The sequence below is a fragment of the Balaenoptera physalus genome, assembly GCF_965194825.1.
Source record: "Balaenoptera physalus genome assembly, chromosome: 1".
Lineage (NCBI taxonomy): Eukaryota > Metazoa > Chordata > Mammalia > Artiodactyla > Balaenopteridae > Balaenoptera > Balaenoptera physalus.
In genome coordinates, this window is record NC_138882.1 from 22,779,741 (window position 1) to 22,799,551 (window position 19,811).

The following is a 19,811-nucleotide window of genomic DNA, read 5'->3' on the forward strand; positions in this document are numbered from 1 at the left end:
ATCCTATTGGGTCTGTGGACTACATTAAAATGACTGTCCTCTAAAAACACAGGACCCAAGTATTTCGTCCAGCACTCTTCTGAGTAGGAATCAGCCACACTCTGGAACTTGCTTTTCAGACCCAAACTTCAGGCTGCTCAGCCAAGAGGGAGCTCAGAGAGCGCTTCCCCCACTGGCCTGGCACCACTCACCATCTCCTTACCAGGTTAGTAACCTCAGGGGCAAGAGTTTGTCTCCCTGGGGACTCAGGGGCTGGCCTGCATTTTCTGCATCTCTCTTAGGAACTGAGGGATAGTCAGGACACCTCTTAGTAAAACTGAAGGTTACTGACAAAATTCCCTTGCTGCAAAAAGAAATCTCCCCCTGGCAGAAGCAGCCTAACATTCTTGTAATGTGGGGTTCTTAATCTTTCCTGTGCCTGGACCCTTTGGCAGTTTAGTGAAGTCCAGAGCTGATCTCAGCATAATGTTTCTAAATGCATAAAATAAAAAAATAGGACTACAAAAAGTGTACTGAAACAGTTATCAAAATATGTTTTTAAAATTGTGATGTTGTGGGCTTCCCTGGTGGCGCAGTGGTTGAGAATCTGCCTGCCAATGCAGGGCACACGGGTTCAAGCCGTGGTCTGGGAAGATCCCACATGCTGCAGAGCAACTGGGCCCGTGAGCCACAACTACTGAGCCTGCGCGTCTGGAGCCTGTGCTCCGCAACAAGAGAGGCCACGGTAGTGAGAGGCCCGCGCACCGCGATGAAGAGGGGCCCCCGCTCGCTGCAACTAGAGAAAACCCTCGCACAGAAACGAAGACCCAACAGAGCCAAAAATAATAAATAAATTAATTAATTAATTAATTAAAATTTTAAAAAAAAAGAGTTCTATTGTAAAACTAGACCAATATTCCAATTGGTTATTAAAAAAAAAATTATGATGTCGTAAAGTTGGTGCTTCTTTATTAACATTCTATATAAAAGATTTGTGGTAGGGCCTAACAAACTGCATATTTATGAGGTAATGATGAGTATAAATGGTATTTTGAGATATTTGCAACAATTGTAATGTAATATGAATATAATCCGTGATTTCTATTACTGTGCTTCATTGCCTGCATTCATACCAAAAGGAGATAAGTTAGTAAGGGTTAGTGTAACTAAAGATGTAACACTACACTTCTTTCATGCTCTTAAGATAATGTTCTATATACAAATTCTCCTGTAATACACCGATTTAAATTCATACTAAAGTGTAAATGGTTGTTCTGGGCCCTTTCCTCAGCATAGATAGGACAGTGGTGATAATGGGGCCACACATGAGGGCACTAAGCACTAAGAATCAAACAGAAGGGAAAGGTATTCCACAAAGAAAGGGAATCACTGGGACTTCCCTGGTGGTCCAGTGGTTAAGACTCCACCCTTCCATTGCAGGGGGCATGGGCTTGATCCCTGCTCGCGGGAACTAAGATCCCGCATGTCGTGTGGCATGGCCAAAATACATATATATAAATAAATAACTCTCAGATGTTTATACTTTAAAGGGGGGGATGGGCGGATCACTGAAAGTAGGAGAAGACTGTATTAACAAAAGCAAACTTCCCCATGTCACTTATGACTGGGCCGCAAGGAACTGTCCTCTGCCGTTTTCCTGCCTCCCAGAAGTCTGACCCTGCACTCTCCAGAATCAATGAGGGGGTCTGGCTGCTCTGAGTTCTCTGAGGCTTCCCCTGATTGCTCATTAAAAGTAACCATTCAGTCCTAGTGAATTGATTTACCTCGCCCCAGTCCTCCAAGGATGCTACAGATCAAAAGGTATCTAGAAAAGTGCTTGTGAAGATGCTGACACCAGTCCCAACACCTGAGGGCGATGCATGCCTGGCGCTTGTTGCAGGAGAGCAGGCTGCTCCCGATGGGGGAGCGTGGCTCACAGAGGAAAATGGATGCAAGGGTTGCATCAGAGAAGGCACCTGGATTTAGGCGTTGTTGTTCACTCTTTGTCTATAGAGACAAGTGAAACTGGCCAGTCACTCCCTTTTCAAAACGAAAATCCAGAATATAAAAGTCTACTCAATAAATACAACAAAGATGAAAAAGACATCAATTCCATAAAGGTGAGGAGAAAACACCAAGTCACTAGAGAAAGAAGGGTGGAAGAGATAAGCACACACAAGCACAAACACACAGAGTAGAAGACAGAGAGGGGGAAATAGCAGGATAAAGAGAGAAACCCCAATACTCACCGAACCCTTCAAAGAAAAGCTTGGCTCCCTCGCTAATCCTCGCTCTGCATGGAAAATAAACCATCACTAGATCAAAAGCTTGGATAAACACCGTAGCATTTGTTATTCAGAAAGCACTCTAATTTCTAGCTAAATTCTGCAAGTCTCTGTTCCTCATTTGTTAAGGAAGAAAATCTCCTGCTCCTCATTCCTGAAAACTGCAAGCGGCAAAAGATGCCCAAAGATGTATCAAGTCCTGTTGCATTTTCACAACCGTAGGCATAAGTGATACCCCATCTCAGTGTTCCCCTGCCTGCGGACATGCTAAGGTAAGGGCGGTGGACCTGTGTGGTCCTGCTGAGCCTGGGAGAGACAGGCTGACTCAGAGGCTCAGAGCAGAGCCCCCCAGGGGGCCACAGGATCCAGCTAGCAGAAGGTGGAGGGGTCTCCCTGTATTCCTTTACCCACAGCCACCTCAGGGCCTTGGGACAATGTCATTCCTTGTCTGTTCCTGGGACATCCCTCCTGGGCAAGAACCATCAAGCACCTTCAAACACCTTTATGTTCCTCCCAGACGTATCAGTGATCTGAGGATAGATAAGCCAACGTGCTGATTTGCATGCACTTTGAAATCCTTTAAAAATAAAGACATGTAGTTACCTTCAGGATGGGATTTTTTTTTTATTTTTTTTTCCTTTGGCGGTGCCTCCCGGCTTGCAGGATCTTAGTTCCCCAACTGGGGATCCAACCCGTGCCCCCTGCAGTGAAAGTGCCGAGTCCTAACCACTGGACCACCAAGGGAGTCCCCAGGATGGGATTTTTTTATTCGAAATACCTGATCCAGCCTGACGGCCAAGAGTGATATTGGCAAAGAAGGAAGAAAAAACACAAGTAGCCTCTGATTTAAGATACCCCTGTTTTCATGACTTAATAATGATACGAGGCAAAGGGTTTAGGTAACAGATCAGAAGTCCAGTAAACATTCACAGAGCCCTGCTACACCCCAGGCACGGTGGATTATAGAGATGCGGAAGAGAGTCAGACCCATGGAGCACACAGGCAGGGCTCCCAGGGTTATTACAACCACTTGTGCCCATCGCAGTGCCCACTTCCGGGAGGACAAGGAGCCGCGTCAATTCTCTACTCATCACAACCACCCGGCAGGCTGGGTTCGATTACATGCCCACTGTACAGCTGTGCAAACTGAGGTGGCGAGGCCACAGGCAGACCATGAAGACCCAGGTCTCCCTGGGGGACTCTTTGCACGCGGGGTGCTGAATTAGGCACTGCTGGTAGCACAGATCCAGAGAAAGAGAAGAGCAGCCTTCAGGGAGGGACATGTCCTGGAGTACTGCAAGGTGATGGATTCAGGGGCAGGGAGAAGATGGCAGGACCAATGAGTCCAAAGAACAGAGGTGACCTGGGGCGGGGAGAGCACAGTCTGGCCAGGCCTGGTCCCCGCCACCCCACTGGCAAATTGAGGTACACTTTCTCCATTCTGTAGGCCCACTGCACACTGCCCCCTTCTTTTGGAGAACCCCCCCTGTGGTTTGGGGGGAGGCTGGCAGTCAGAAGAGCAAGCCCATGACCCAAGCTGAGCCAACCAAATAGGACCTCACCGCTCTGGCTGATATAACTGAACCCAAGGAGTGGGCAAAGATCCCAACCACCAGATCAGAGACTTTTTCTGAGATATGTAAAATCAAAGGTGGTTTGCGATACTACCAAGTTGAAGTCTGGAACCCTAGTGGTCATCTCTCCTTCTGTGTGAAGCCTGCCTGGCATGGAAGAGGGCGGAGTGGAGACAGGACAGGCAGAGAGAGCTCCAGGAACACCTAGATCCCTAGATCCAGGCTTCCCGAGGCCAGCACTGCCCTTCCCTTTCCACGGTCTAGTGGGATGAGCCAATAACTTCTCCTTTTTCTTTAAGCTGGTTGGGTTGAACTTCTGAAGCCAATGACTAAAGGACTTCTGGCCAGTGCACAGTCATGACTTACCGCATCGGGTGAAAGGAGCCAGAAACGTGTACTTCGTGGTGGGACAGAATCTATTTCTGTGGACCCAGAGGCCTCAGAGGGACACACACAGGCCAACGTGCAAAGGAGAGACAGACGGTGCTGGGACAGGCAGCAGAGAGACCAGCAAGGTGCCTGCAGTTCCCCGTGTGATGTGCCAACCATGAGCTTTTGCTGGAAATGGGCACCGCAGACGTGCCCGACAGGGAATAATCCCACTCTTAACAACTTATTCCCTCTCACTATGGTGTGGCCCTGAGATCTCCTCACACTGGAGGGGTGCTGTGTGTGTGGCCCTTGCTAGATCTGGTGAGCTTGGGCTCTGCCGGGAAGACCAAGCGTGGTAAGGCTGCGGCTGCAGAGAACCCCTCCTCAGTGTGTCAGGGTGAAGAGCTCCAGGCCTGGGGATCCAGGGAGGGATTTTGTCTGGGGGCTGTTTCATCAACAGACACCCATTTGATTACTTGTGTGGAGGCAAACTGCACTGCCCTCAGGCAGAGACTGAGTCACCCAACAGAAAGTCATATTACACAGTAAGAATTATCTAGAGCAATTGAATCCTTAGCATTGCAGACTTCCCAGTCTTTCTTCCTATAATAACGTCTCCAAAGAAAGTTAGCTCCTGGACTCTACATGAGCACAGACTCTGGTGGGAGCCGAGAGGCTCACATGGCGAGGATGAAGGCTGGCTTGGCGAGAAATACATTGTATATACATAATATAATTACATTGAAATAGTTATCAAAATATGTTTTTAAAATTAGAATATGGTAAGGTTCGTGCTTCTTTATTAACATTCTATATAAAAGTTTTGGAGTGGTGACTAATAAGCAGCATAATTATGAGGTAATGATGAATATGTGATATTTTGAATTATTTGCAACAGTTGTAATGTAATATGAATATAATCCATGATTTCTATTACTGTGCTTCATTGTCTGCATTCATACCAAAAGGAAATAAGTTATGAGAGTTGGTGTAACTAAAGATGTAACAGTACAATTCTTTTATGCTCTGGAGATAATGTTCAATATACAAATCCTCTGGTAGCCCACTGACTCAAATTCACACTAAAGTGTAAATGATTGTCCTGGGCCCTTTCCTCAGAGTAGATAAGACAGTGGTGATAGTGGGACCGAATATGAGGCCACTAAACGCTGGGAATCAAATAGAAGGGAAAGATATTCCATGGTGACTGAAGCAGCCACACTTCAAACCTGCTGACAAAAGCCCTCACACACACACTACCGCAGAGAAGGACATTCACTGCACCATTTTGTATAATAGCTGAAGAGAGAAAATAACTCGTGTCCATCAGTAGGAGACAGGCTAAATCAACTGGTACTTCGCACAATGGACTGCAATATTCTGAGTGGTTACAAAGGAATGAAGCCCTTCATACGCTGACATGGAAAGAGCTCCAAGACATTTTATTTAGTAAAATAATAACAAATAATGGAAAGGTGCTAAACAATGTTTACAGTATGCTGCCTTCAAGGCAAGAAAGGGATACAAATTAGAATATGTATTTAGACTTGTTTGAATTTGCATAAAGAAACACTGAAAGGATAAGAAAAAAAAAAAGGTTCCAGGACAGCAAGCAGTGGAATAGATGGAGACAGACAGGAAGCTGGATCTTCACGGTGGACCTTTCAGTTGTTTTCATTTTTGAACAGTGTGTATTCAAATAATAATAAAATCACAGTAACACAAAACTGTGTAAAGGACATCATTTTCATTATATAGATCGACTGTTAAAAAAATAATAGTAACAGGACTTCCCTGGTGGCGCAGTAGTTAAGAATCCGTCTGCCAATGCAGGGGACACGGGTTCGAGCCCTGGTCTGGAAGATCCCACATGCCGCGGAGCAACTAAGCCCGTGCGCCACAACTACTGAGCCTGCGCTCTAGAGCACGTGAGCCACAACTACTGAAGCTGGCGCGCCTAGAGCCCGTGCTCCGCAACAAGAGAAGCCACAGCAATAAGAAGTCCGCACACCACAACGAAGAGTAGCCCCCGCTCGCCACAACTAGAGAAAGCCCACGCACAGCAACGAAGGCCCAAAACAGCCAAACATAAGTAAATAAAATAAATAAATTTTTTAAAAAATAATAAAAAAGATGTTTTAAACCTGGAATAGATCCCACTGCGCTGTGCTGGACTGTGTCAAGCCTGAAAGGCACTGAACAAATATGAATCCCTGTCACACCCTGATTCAACAGGTGCAGCATGACACCCCCTGGTTCTCTGATCAGGAAGTCTTCTTCTTAATCTCGCCACGATCCGCCCATCGTTAACGCCACTGAGCTCAAGTCTCACAGGCCACACAGGTTGTTGTCACTCAGCTCCTGGCAACCAACCTGGTGCCGAGTTGCAGGCCTGGCATGCAGGCACCCACCTCAATACGTGTTGAGGCTCCATCTGGTCCACAGGCCCTCTAGCCCCGTACCAAGCATCCTTCAGGAAATTGGATTCAACAACCCCTTTCCGCTCTGCTCATTAAAAACCACCCCTGCAGCAGGGCTAACCCAGAGCGGCCTCCACGACGTGGCCCGCTCACTTTGATGTGAGCTGGATTCGGAGAATCGGGTTCATTTACTGCTCCTCTAGCTGCGGGCTCCATCAGCAGCGCACACTCACCATGGTAACGCTCAGGCCTCTTTGGGGAACCCTTCTTTTCTCTGAGCTTAAAGCTATTCAAAGGAAGATCTATCCAAGTTGATCAATTAAAAGACACTTACTAAATACCTTTTCCAAAGTCAAAACATCTACAACAAGAAGCTGTTAAAAGCATAGATTAGAAGTTGTGTTTCCCTGAGACACGTGCTAAATTAGGTTAAATATTTAGCTGGAAGTAAAAAGGCACAGCACACTCATCCAGAGCAAGGAAAGGTCAGAATGCTACCCTTGGGTGAGCCCTCACACAAAGGCTCAGGACACGGAGACTGTGGCTTTCAGGGAACAGGGCACACGTCTGTGTGGTACCCGAATCGTTCTCACTGCTTTGTGCTCACGCCCCATGAGCTCTGGCTAAGGGGATATCAGCTCTACTCGTTAAAGGAGAGAACACTGGAAGCATTTAAAATAAACACCGGTGATTTTCAAAATCATAAAAGTTTCCAACAGGCTCAAGAGAACAGGAGGAACAAGGAGAAAAAAGATGGAGGGGAAATCTCCTGAAGGATAAAGGGTGATTGGGGCCGCGTGGATGCTGAGATTTTGTTTGTTTGGCTAATTTTCAGCAAATAGGATTTGTCTCCTCTTGCCTTCGTTTCCAGGTCTATTTCCTGCAGCTGTCACTGGCTGGCCGTTTGGAAGCCCAGCGAATTCAATTCAGAGCTATGTTGTCCCTGAAATGTCAGTGTTGTCCCACTCAGTGAAGAAACTGTGATGCCCTGGGATCAGGAGGGCTTATGAGATCAACAGTGCTAATCTGCTATCAAGGAGAACCTCGGTTTCCAACACTTAAGGCTAGAACTTACAAAATAAATTATTTCCTCAACTTAACTGAGCCTGATTTGGAGGGAATATGAAAGGTTGGGAAGTGAAGGTTCTTAATCCCAGGATTCCGGGCTGGAAAGAAGCTTGGCTGGAAAGCTGGGAGTCTTCTTTTCTTACTCATGCTAAGAGCATCTATTATGACAGCCCATAATTGTATAGACATGGCCATTCCACAGGGCAAATTACAACCAATTAAAGGTCACTACTATCAAAACACAGCACAGCGTGGTTATCTACTGCATGCCTATAATTCTGGCTCGTGACTCTAGCACTAAAAGGGGTTAAGTGAGCATATGGAAAATCTCTTGTTAGGAGGAACCAAATGTAGTTCCAGCATTCCAGACCCAGAATGGAGAGTACGGTCTCAAAACACAAACCCATACGGATAAGTCGCAGACATAACGTAGTCGGTCAACTCTAACAGCGTAATCTGATGTTACTCATTACAAATACACACCTGCCCTCACCCAAATCAAATAGGACTCTCCCCAGTTACTCACCTAGCATACCCTGACAAATGTCTGTACGCATGGCTCCACCAACGATAAACTGAGGGCTGGGACACAATTCCTGAAAGCAACTGGGGACAAAACACAAGTCACAAGATGCCCAGTGATGGTGGCAGCAAGAGTGAAAGAACTTGATAGTCCCAAAATTCGTGGAAGAGACCTAGGAGAACATTTACTGCACACACCGTATTTTATTGCTGAGGATGCTGAAGCCCAGAGAAGGCAGGAGAGCTGCCCACAGTCACACAGCCAGGGGTGGCAGAGCGCTGGAGCCCACGGCCAGCTCTTTAACGTGATACATACTGTGTGGGTGTGTGTGTGTGAAAGCGGGTATGGGGGAGGGTAGGAGAAAGGTAAAGGCTGAGATAATGACATGAGGAGCTATGATCTCACCCGTTCAGACAACACCCCTATTTACAGGGAGAGGATGAAACTAATGTTTAGCACTCTAACAAAATGCCCTGCACCCTGTGGACACTCATTAAATACTTGACTCAGTGATGACCCCATGTGCTGATGGAAACACTGAGGCGTCAGGAAGTGTCCTATACAGAGAGGAGAACTCAGCTCCATTCCCACATCTGACCTACGCTTCCCCTGCTCACCTGCCTCAAAGTGGCAGCCCTACAGCCTTGTATAAAGCTGCTAGCTCCTACCTAAATGGGCCAAGACAGTGCCTTTGGACTGGCTTTTTTTTTTTTTCTTCCAAATATTAAAAAAATTCATTAACTTGTTTTCTATTAAAAAAAAAATATGTGCATATGGGTAAAAAAAAATCTAACAGTAAATAATGCTGTAAAACAAAAAAATTCCTTCTAGTTCACATTCTTTGCTGTTAACATTTCTTATGTGTCCTTCCAGAAAACGTCTTTTGATTTAAAAGCACACTTACATATATATATCCATTTTTTATCTTGTACATCTTTCCTTAGCACATATAGAGCTTTATCATTTCATTATAAGTACCATGAGTTATTTAGTCAGCCCTCCAATGATGGGACTTAGTTCTGTTTGTTTGTATGTTTGTTTGTTTGTTTGTTTGTTTCAATCTCTTGCCATCTCTAGTGGCAATTTAAAGAGAGAAGTGGCATGAGTCAGACTAGGGGTTCTACAAATGGACAGCTGCAAATTCTAATCCCAGGTGCTTGACAGCTCCCAGTCTCCAGACATCCTCTCTTGGCAGACAAAAGGTGGAGAGATTTAAAAATTGAATAAATAAAAATAGAGAGACAAAAAAATGTTGAATGTAGTTTGTTTTTAAAAAAAAGAAGGAAAAAGTTGCTTCATGGAGAAGGAAGGGCAGGGAGCACGTTGAACAGAGGTTTAGCAGAATCTCTCTTGTTAAAACCTACTTAAAAGAGTCTCCTGTTGGAATTGCCTAGCGGTCTAGTGACCGAAAAAGAAAAAAAAAGTATACTGTTCCTCATCTCCCATGCATCCATCAGTCTACTGAAATCTGGCTCCGATCTCCAGCGGCTTCATGAAACTCTTCTCACCTGAGTCACCAGCAATCACGGAAGGAGCTTTGTTCCCCTGAATCTCACTGTTCTTTACACTTGATACTGTGGCCTATTCCCTCCTTCTGAAACCCTCCTCTCTTGGCTTCTGTGTCCTTACTTGCTCTTGACTTTCTCACCTCTCTACTCCTTGTCAGTCTCCTTTAAGGATTCCTCTGCTCTCCTCATCCCCAGGATCAGGGAACCCCTGGGCTGGGTCCTCAGTCCTCGGCATGACCCCATTTCATAGAGCAATAACATACCCGAAACCTTCTCCCTGGGTGACATCATCCAGACCCGTGGTTTCAGCTACTAACTATAGAATATGCTGATGCTCCCCAAATCACTCCCCTGAGCTGTACATTCAATTACCCACGTCACACTGTCCATACGGTAGAAGCTCACTAGACTCATATCTAATAATCTACCTAGCTCGGCTAACATGTTAAGTTTGGTTTGGAAGACAGAGTGGTTTGCAAAGGCTGGAGGCAACTGAAAGCGTTATAACCAGAACAGCACTAAGGGGTTCATAGGCAGGTGGAATGTTCATTTGGCTACGGTTAGTCATCAGCATATTTCAAAACGCACACCAGCCTCCACCAGGAGAAAACAATAAAAAAATGCCATGTCTCAGATGTTGTGTCAATCTCTCAGGGGCCACAGAAAGTCCTCATCTTTGCAAGGAGATCACAGCTCAGCATTATGCCTGAAGAACATTTCCAAAGTCTTTTCTACATTGTTAACTTTCTACTGGAACTCCTATCAGATCAGAGATACAAAGTAACATGGCAGCCAAAGATGTTTAAAAGAGGCAAGCCTCAGTAAAGAGGCAGGCTCCCACCTCCCCCACTCTTGGGACATTATTTTTTTCTTCCTTAAAAACAAACTTGTTGGACTTCCCTGGTGATACTGTGGTTAGGAATCCGCCTGCCAATGCAGGGGACACAGGTTCGAGCCCTGGTCCGGGAAGATCCCATGTGCTGCGGAGCAACTAAGCCCGTGTACCACAACTACTGAGCCTGTGCGCCACAACTACTGAGCCTGCGCTCTAGAGCCCACGTGCCACGACTACTGAAGCCCGCGCACCTAGAGCCCGTGCTTCGCAACAAGAGAAGCCACTGCAATGAGAAGCCCGCGCACCGCAACGAAGAGTAGCCCCAGCTCGCGGCAACTAGAGAAAGCCCACACGCAGCAACAAAGACCCAACGCAGCCAAAAATTAAATTAATTAATTAATTTTAAAAACCCAAACAAGCATGTCTTTTTAGTACTTCTTTTACTTTTAGAAATGTTTGCTATTTCTCAGGTAAAGATCTCAAAACATTCCATAAACTCAAATTATTCAAGCCTTATATCAGCCTCTGATGAAAGGGCGCAAGAGAAACACCGGTATCAGTAAGGAATTCAAGGTAGGAAGTGATTTAAACCAGACATTCTCAGTGACTTGGTGACTTGGAAACATTGCTCCCCAGGGCATTAGTCCATGTCTGATAGTCTATGTTTGTTATTACAGGAGCCCTGGCTGTGCACTTCCGGGAAACCCAGCGATGTCGCCACGTTTTGTCATCATCACCATTGATTATGGCCACATTACTCAGCTCAGCACTCCTGTCGCTCTAGGATCTGGCCCCATTTGACGTTTCCCACAACACTCTCTGTTTCCCAAGGTGCTCTCTCTCCCCTAATTACAATGCTCCACTGCCTTCCTCTGAACGTGCTGGCTCTGAATGCATATCCACAGCCCTGTGCCTTTGCTCACACCTTTGCTGTCTTGGTCTCTATCATGACCCTCTTCTTTTACCAACCCACCCATCCCCCGCTCAGATGTCTGCCCCAATCCCACAGTCAGTTTAACTGCTTCCGCTCCTGAACTCCCATACATATTTATATTTCACTCTCTGGACGTTCTGTCTTATAATAATTGCTAGAGACAGATCATAGCATGGAGCATCTATTATGTGCCAGGTACTGTGTTAAACCCATCCTCTCATTTAAGCCTCCCAATAACCTGATGAGATAGGTCATATTATTATTCCCATTTTATAGATGAGGAAACTGAGTCCTGGGGAGGTTAGTAACTTAGCCACAGTCACAGAGCTAGTAAATGGCAGAAAGGGAACCAGAATCCTGATCTACCTGATGCCCAAACCCAAGCTCTTGGCCATTCTGCTGCCTGTCAGCTGTCAATTGTCTCTCTTCCCAGCTAGCAAAAGCTCCACAAAGGCTCCACATTATGATCTGCACATGACCAGCACTCAAAAAATCAAGGCTGAATTAAAAATTCCAAATTCATTCATTCAAGAGGCAGCAACTGAAAACAAAGAGTGGAAGACCCAAACTGAGGCCTCTCCCCTTCATCCTTATCCTAGCCTCCCAAAGTTCAACCCGCCGTGTCTCTCTGAACTTGGGATGGCCATTTCACGGGCCCTTACCATGCAGCTGACAATGCCTCACTTCTCTCTGTGTATTTCTCCTTAAGATCAGTGAACCGCTTAATTACAAAAAAATGGACAGAGAAGAATAGCATTGACTGGGCCCGTGCACTAGGGCCCACACACACTGGGCATCCCTCAAACCATAGGGGCCCAGGCTGGGTGTCGACCCAGAGTGACGGGCAAGCTGGGAAATGGGAAGTAGCTTCTAGGAGCACTCCCTGCTCTCACACAGCCGTCATGCTCTTTGTGATAGGATCGTTGCCCTTGCCCAACACTAGTGGGGGGAAAATCGCCTTAGGATCATGAATAGCCAAAAGTTTCTCCCGAGAACCCATGCTTGACCATGAGATCTTCAGTCTGGGCAAACTTGTCTTCCAACCCTTGGAATAAGAGCCCAACCAAACCTTACACTCAGGACTTAAAATAGGCAGAAACACCCAGCAGGGGAAGGAGGTCAAATTTTATGATTTCAGAAAACATCTAAGTATCAAGCTTTATTTATTATTGAGAGGGCAGAAACAAATATACATATATATTTAGCCCATCTCATCTCCTTTCCCCCAAAGGCAAGTAAAAATTAACATCTTTATGGGAACCAGGGTTATAAGAGCCACATCTGGGCAGCTGGCTTAAAGTTCCTAAGACTGAAGTGGTAAGGGGTTACCCTCAAAAGCAGCAAGTGAAGCATAAAAGCAAACAACCCAATTCTAAAATGGGCAAAGCACATTTTTGTGCTTTGGAGAAGTAGGCATTTCTCCAAAGATGATGTACAAATGATCAACAAGTACACGAAAAGATGGTTAACATCACTAATCATTAGGGAAATGCAAATCAAAACCGTGATGAGATACCACTTCACATCCACTAGGATGTGCCCCCACCACAAAACAGAAAATAACCAGTGAGGGTGAAGATGTAGAAAAATTGGAAGCCTGTGCACTGGTGGTGGGGATGTAAAATGGTACAGTGTCTATGGAAAACAATATGGTGGGTCCTCAAAAAATCAAAAGTAAATTACCATATGATCTAGCAATTCTGCTTCTGGATGTAAACCCAAAACAATTGAAAGCAGGGTCTCAAAGAGCTATTTGCCCACCCATATTCACAGAAGCATGATCCACGATAGCCAAGAGATGCAAGCAAACCAAGTGTCTATTGATGGATGAATGGATAAATAAAATGTGAAATATGCATACAATGGAATACTATCTAGCCTTAAAATGGAAGGAAGTGCTGCCACATGCTACAACATGCATGCATCTCAAAGACATTATGCTAAGTGAAATCAGCCAGTCATAAAAGGACAAATACTGCATGATTTCACTTATATATGAGGTACCTAGAGTAGTCAAACTCATAGAGACAGAAGTAAAATGGAAGGAAGGATGTGGAGTTAATGAGTGCGCAGTTTCAGTTTTGCAAGATGAAAAAGTTCTGGAGATGGTTGGTGACAATAGTTACACAACAAATTATTGTTACTCAACTATACACTTAAAAATGGTTAAGATGGTAAATTATATGTTGTGTGTATTTTACCACAGTGTAAGAAAAAAAGAAGAAGAAAGAGAGGGAGGAAAGAAGGAAGGAAGGGAGGGAGGGAGGAAGGAAGGAAGGGAGGGAGGGAGGGAGGAAGGAAGGAAGGGTGGAAGGAAGGAAGGATGGAAGGAAGGGAGGGAGGGAAGAAGGAAGGAAGGATGGAAGGAAGGAAGGGAGGAAGGGAGGGAGGGAGGAAGAATGGAAGGAAGGAAGGAAGGAAGGATGGAAGGAAGGGAGGGAGGGAGGAATGAAGGAAGGGAGAGAGGGAGGGAGGAAGGATGGAAGGAAGGGAGGGAGGGAGCAAGGAAGAAAGGGGGGAAGGGGGAGGGAGGGGGGAAGGGGAGGGGAGGGAAGGGGAGGAAAGAAGAGCAAATGAACTCATTGGTGCACCTCATTTCTGGACACCCCAACCTTCTTGCAGGCCCCTGAGGGACTTCAAGGGAAGAAAGAAATGAAGCATTTAGGAACAGGCTGAGTTTTCCCGGATTCCAAGGCACATCCCCAATAGAGATAGAATCAGGGTCATTACAAACTCAGGAGGCTATTCAATGATCTGTAAGATCTTAGAGGATAAAACTGGGTCCTATCGTGTGATGTGTGAGCACAGCCTGGTCAAAAGCAGCTGAGTGAGAATCCTTCACTGATGATTGGGGATGGAGAGGGTACATTCTGACAAGCTTTTATTTATTCATCTGAAAACTCCCAATAATGGGAGAACTTCAGCTCCACATTAATCAGGTTCTACTACCTCATGGTCTGGCTTTTATAACATTTTGTTGACAGGCACAAATCAGCATCCTAGTCTGAAATTACCATATTTACGTAGACAGTGAGACCAGGTGAAGACACACTTTAGGGGAGAAGGTGAAATGTGGTTGAGAAGGTGAGGGCTTTAAGAATTGCAAATGAAAGAGAAAAACTAGGCAAAGGCTAAAGACACCTGACTTTGGTCACAGAGTGAAATCTTCTCTCCTCCCCCCATATCCATCTCCCCTCCCCCAAGCTCCTTGGGGTCCTTCAATTCCGCTCGAATGTATTCTCCTCCCCTAAGTCTTTCCATCATTCAGTCCTAACATCCCACATTGCCATGCCCGTGGTTTATGCCTCTGTTAGCACTTCCTTCATTCTGCCCAGGATGTCAGTCCTTTATTCAGGTGTCTGCCTCCCCACAATCTCCCTCAGAGCCGAGACCCCGGCTCATTCCTCAGTTTCTCCCCGACCACCTTTCCAAACAGGGCAGAGCCAATGCGTGGCCCAAAACAGAGGCCTAAAAAAACTGTCTGTTGAAATGAAATATGGCTGCCAACTCTTGACATTAGAATATAAAACCATGGTTCCCAGCCTTGATTTTGCCAACATCCCAGAGCGCCCACATAGGCTCCAGAGGGGCACGGAAGATGGCCATGGGGGGCTGGAGGGAAGTGGGGCAAAGGAGTTATGCTCAGGGGTGGCAACTGTTGTGTAAAATTGATAGGATGAAAACAGGAGGGGTAGAGAGAGCTGGAGTTAAAGGGTGATTTTGACCATGTCCAAGGAGTTATTCTCTCCTTACCCTCCCTCTTCAACCATTGCCAAGAAAATAAGGACCATGGCTTGATTTTCCCATCACGGTCTAGAAGATAAACAGCCCCCTGGCCAAGGGTCACAAAGCATGTTCTCTTATGAGACTCGTGGGCCAGGCACTGAGCAGAGCACTTCAAGGGATTATCTCAATTCTCACAGCCACTCTGTGTGGGGGGCTCTTATCCTTGAGGTTAAATCACTAAGGGTCACAGAGCAGTAGGTCATGGGCCCAGGTTTTGGGGGGTTCGTTCTACATCCCTTGCCCTTGAGATCTGGGGGGGGGGGGGTACCAGTGACAGCATCCCAGAGCCCCTGACTCCCATCTGTATCCACAGACCCCCAGCTCCACCTCTCCACTCCCTAGCCCCAATAAAACAATGACAATTCATAACCCTAAGCAACCCTGCACACTTCAGCAACGACGTCACAGTGTACCCCAGGACTGATTACTTCTAGCATTGGTTTTTTCCATCTTGCACTGTCCCAGGGGTCCTATGCAATAGCTACCATGCCTTCTGTGCCTGTTATGTGCCAAGCACTGTGCTCTGACCTGTATCTCCAGTCCTTGTACCAACACTGAAAAATAAGATGCCAGTAGCACTATTTTACAGATGAAAAAACTGAGGATCACAGCGATTATCTGTCCAAGACCACACAGGCAGAGGCAGGATTCAAATCTAACTTGTCTGGTTCCAAAGCCAGTGCATGCTCTTCCCTCTAGACCTTATCACCTCTGAAAAGATGTTTTTTAAAGTGGAGGGGTGAGGGTAGGCTGAAATACGGGATACAGGAACATAGGGTCAAGAACCATAACTTCTCCCTCAGCTACTTCTGACCAGAAGCGAGGGCCCTCCATCCTGACACTCAACAGCAAACCCATCTCCTTACCGTGGGCCACTTCCAAACAATGCCTTGAGTTTGGGGGGAGCATGGTCCAAGATCCTTGTAGCCCAAGGCTGATGGGCACGCTGGGAACTCTGGATCCTTAAATAGGACCCCTGAGTCCAAGCACTTCTGCCTCAGGGTCTCAAAGTCCTGGCCCAAGTACTTCATGGCATTCTGGCTGGAGCCAAGACCTTCAGCTGCCGCCTGCTGCTGGGATACTCTAGCCGCCAGCGCTGCTGTGGTCGAGGGCTCCGTGGGGTAGACAGAAGGGCAGAGCTGCTCTGTGCTGTCAGATCTGCCCCACTGGGAGGGGAGCTATAAGGCAGTGTGAAGGGGAGGTGGAGCAGGTAATCATTTCACCTGAGGCCCTGCTCCAGAGGGAAATGAGTCACAGCCAGGAGCAAATGTGTACCCAAGGTGCAAATGAATCTGCCCTCACCCTCCCCTTCTGCCTTTCAGCAGACAGTTTGGAGGCTGGGAAACTTCCAGGGCCCCTCCCAGGCCATTAGCCTAAGATATCCGTTAGGATCACAGCCACCCATCCCCATCTCTTTGCAAGACCTGCTTACTTTCCATTGGTCCCATCAGCTGAGATGAGAAGTCCTGTTGGGCAGCTTGAGGCCAGTATTTTCCAAGGAATTGGTTCTCAGCAGGAGGGTAAGGGGTTAGAGGGGTCTCCTTCCCTTCCAGAAAAGTTTAGTTCCATATTCGCTAGAAGGACAAAAATATCAGAGACGGGTGATTCATGGAGTGGATCAGAGTAACCCCAAGCAAAGGTGTCCCTTCTACAAGTGAAGGGTTTGGCCTTTGCCTGGGTATCTATCCCAGCAGCACCAGTAATTAGCTCTGTCACCTTGGGCAAGCTATTTAACCTCTCATCCCCTTAATTTTCTCACCTGTAAAATGAAAGGTAATAGCAGGCCCTACCTTATAGGGTTGTTTGGAAGGGTGATGAGATAGTACATGGAATTTGCTTAGAATAGTACATAAGGAACACTCAGGAAATGCCAGTCTTCGTTATTCCTAGGAACGAGGACCAGACAGAGAAGGCCTGGGGAATAAGAGTTGTGGGTTCTAACCTCAGAAGGGAAACGGGCTCTGGGACCTTGCATTAATCGCTTTTCTCAGGGTTCCAATTTCCGAGGCCTGGTCTACCCTAAGGATGTGGAACATCAGTGAGTTTTGAAACTGGAAGGGGGAGTGGCTGGAAAATGGTCCTCCAAAGATACTGAGTCCCAAACTCTAGAACCTGTGAATAGTACATACCTTATTTGGAAAAACGATCTTTGCAGTGGTGATTAAGTTAAGGATCTTGAAATGGGGAGATTATTGTAGCCCTAAATGCAATCACAAGTGTCCTCATGAGACGGAGGCGGAGGGTGATTTGACAACAGACAAAAAAGGAGAAGGCAGTGTATCCACAGAGGCAGAGACTGGAGTGATGCTGTCACAGGCCAAGGAATGCCAGCAGCCACCAGAAGCTGGCAGAGGCAAGGAAGGAATCCTCCCCTAGAGCCTCTGGAGGGAGTATGGCCTTGCCGACATCTTGATTTCAGCCCAGTGAAACTGATTTTAGACTTCTGCCCTCCAAAACTGTGAGAGAACATATTTCTGCTGTTTTGAGCCACCAAGTTCCTGGTAATTGGTTACAGCAGCCTCAGGAAAGGAATCCAGTATGTGTGAGAATCAGTGAAGCACTTGCTTAAAATGCTGATTCCTACCACTACTCCCCCTCCCCCAAAAGGTTCTGATTCAGTGCGTGTGGGGTAGGACCCAGGAGCCTGCAGTGTTTAAACTGCTATCCCAGAGATGATGCCAAACGCAGGGGTCCTTGGTCCACGCTCTGAGAAGCGCTGAACAAGCTGACCTCTGAGGCCCCTGGTTCCAACCTTCTAAGCCAGCAACAGTGTGTGAGTAAAGGACTTCACCAGATGGGCAGGTCTTGGCAAGCGGAAAGAAGGGTCTGTTCCCCACATGTCCAGGATAAAACATGGTTTCTCAGGTTTCACCAGAAATTCAAGGCCAAAATGACCTTCAGAGGCTCAAGGTGGCATCAGAAAGATTTGACTATGGCCCTGGTCCCTCTGGGAGCCCCACCTGTGTTTCCTCAGCACCATTTTCTCCTTGATTCAATGTCTCCTTCCACTAGTAAGTGCATCCAAAGTCCATGGTTACATTTTCACCAGCTCCCAAAGTTGACCCTGGTCTCACCTGGGTGGCCCCATCCTCCTTTAAAACCAGAACCATAATTCCTCCATTCAGTCAACACAGAATCCTCTCAAACACACTGGATTCCAGGAGCAATCTAGCAACTCTGTGTGGGAAAGGAAAGGAAATATTTATTTTTACTTTTGAATCTACTGCCTAATTATCTGGAGCTTGTGATTGACATCCTTGACCAATCTTTCTCTACTCAGAGCGGTCATTTCAAGCACAAATCCAACCATGTCCTTTCCAAGCCTAAAGCCCCCCAGTGGCCATCCATCGCCCTTAGGAGAACAAAGGGGAGGGAGGGCCTGCATGCCTACAAGACCCTCAGCAGACTGGCCCTTTGCTCGCTCCCCGCCCCTCTCCCATGCCCCTCCTCCCTCTCTGCTCTCCACCTCCTGGCCTCTTTCAGGTCCTGGAATGTCGTACTCTGTCCCACTTGAGGACTTTGCACCTGCTATGCCCTCCCCCGGAAATGCCCTCTCCCCACCCCCACTCTGCCTTCAGACCCCAAATGCCCCAGGGAAGGCTTCCTAGACCACCCCCCCCATGCAAAGCCATCCCCCTCCCATATGCTCTCACAGCGGCCTGCGATGCCCTGCCCAGCATCATTTAGTGAATGCCCCTCCACCCCACCACGCTCTGATCTCCACGAGGACAATTGTGTTTGTTTTGCTCGTCACCGTATTGCTGGAGCCTGGAAAGCTCCTGGAGCATAGTAGGGACTGAATAAGTATTTGCTGAATGAATAAACACCCACAGGTATAAGATGCCCAGTGGTTGGATAGATACATACCAGGTATAGTGAACCCAGCATCTTCAGGCAGGGATCCCATGGGATTGTTTTCCCTGCTTCCGTTTCTCCCCGAGCCTCCCGGAAACACTCCCTTTAGACTGACTGAAATGAACAAGCCCTTCTCCATCTAATCACAGAGTACGCACAGCTGGTAATTTTCCTTCTCCATAAGGGTCTCCTTCGGGGTTAGAAATCTCTTTCCCACCCCACCTGCCTAAATCACCTCCCTCGTCACATCCAGATGCTGCATGAATAAATTCATCCTCATCTAAGCAGACAGGTCTGAGCTGCTGGGAACAGAACCCTCATTTCCCGAGCCAGGAGCCGTCTCTGCTCACCAGCCCCACCTGAGCTGACAGCCAACGTCTCCCCGTTACCCAGCCGGGCTCCCGCTGGCCCTGTCAACCTGGACAGACATCTCCCCAGCCTCACACCTCAGACACCCCACAAGAGCCACTGCCAGCTCCACCCAGGAAGCCCAGGATCCACGACAGAGGCCGATGAGGCCGGGCAGAAACACACCTGTCAGCAGCGACTAGTAAGAACTCTTCTTGGCAAACAGCGTTGGTGAAGGCAGCTCAGACAGAGCCCTCAGCTTATCCACAGCGGCTCCTCTCGGCCAGAAGGACAAGGCTGCATTGTGCCCTCAGCAAGGAGGAC

At 47.1% G+C, this 19,811-nt stretch overlaps 1 protein-coding gene and 1 long non-coding RNA gene across 2 annotated transcripts in view; one reads left to right on the plus strand and one right to left on the minus strand.

Annotated features, from left to right (window-relative positions):
- Positions 1–18,394, minus strand: part of CAPN8 (calpain 8) — a gene marked incomplete at its 5' end in the record, with an annotated part of 80,718 nt that extends 62,324 nt beyond the window's left edge. The window contains 3 exon segments of the mRNA XM_082436739.1: positions 8,225–8,294; positions 16,151–16,462; positions 18,359–18,394. Of these exon segments, the coding sequence (XP_082292865.1) occupies positions 8,225–8,294; positions 16,151–16,462; positions 18,359–18,394 (418 nt within the window).
- On the plus strand, positions 923–7,725 carry LOC309644742. Its single transcript, XR_014254586.1, has 2 exons — positions 923–4,565; positions 7,502–7,725. It is a non-coding gene; the product is annotated as an uncharacterized lncRNA (long non-coding RNA).
- Positions 18,395–19,811: the final 1,417 nt, after the last annotated feature.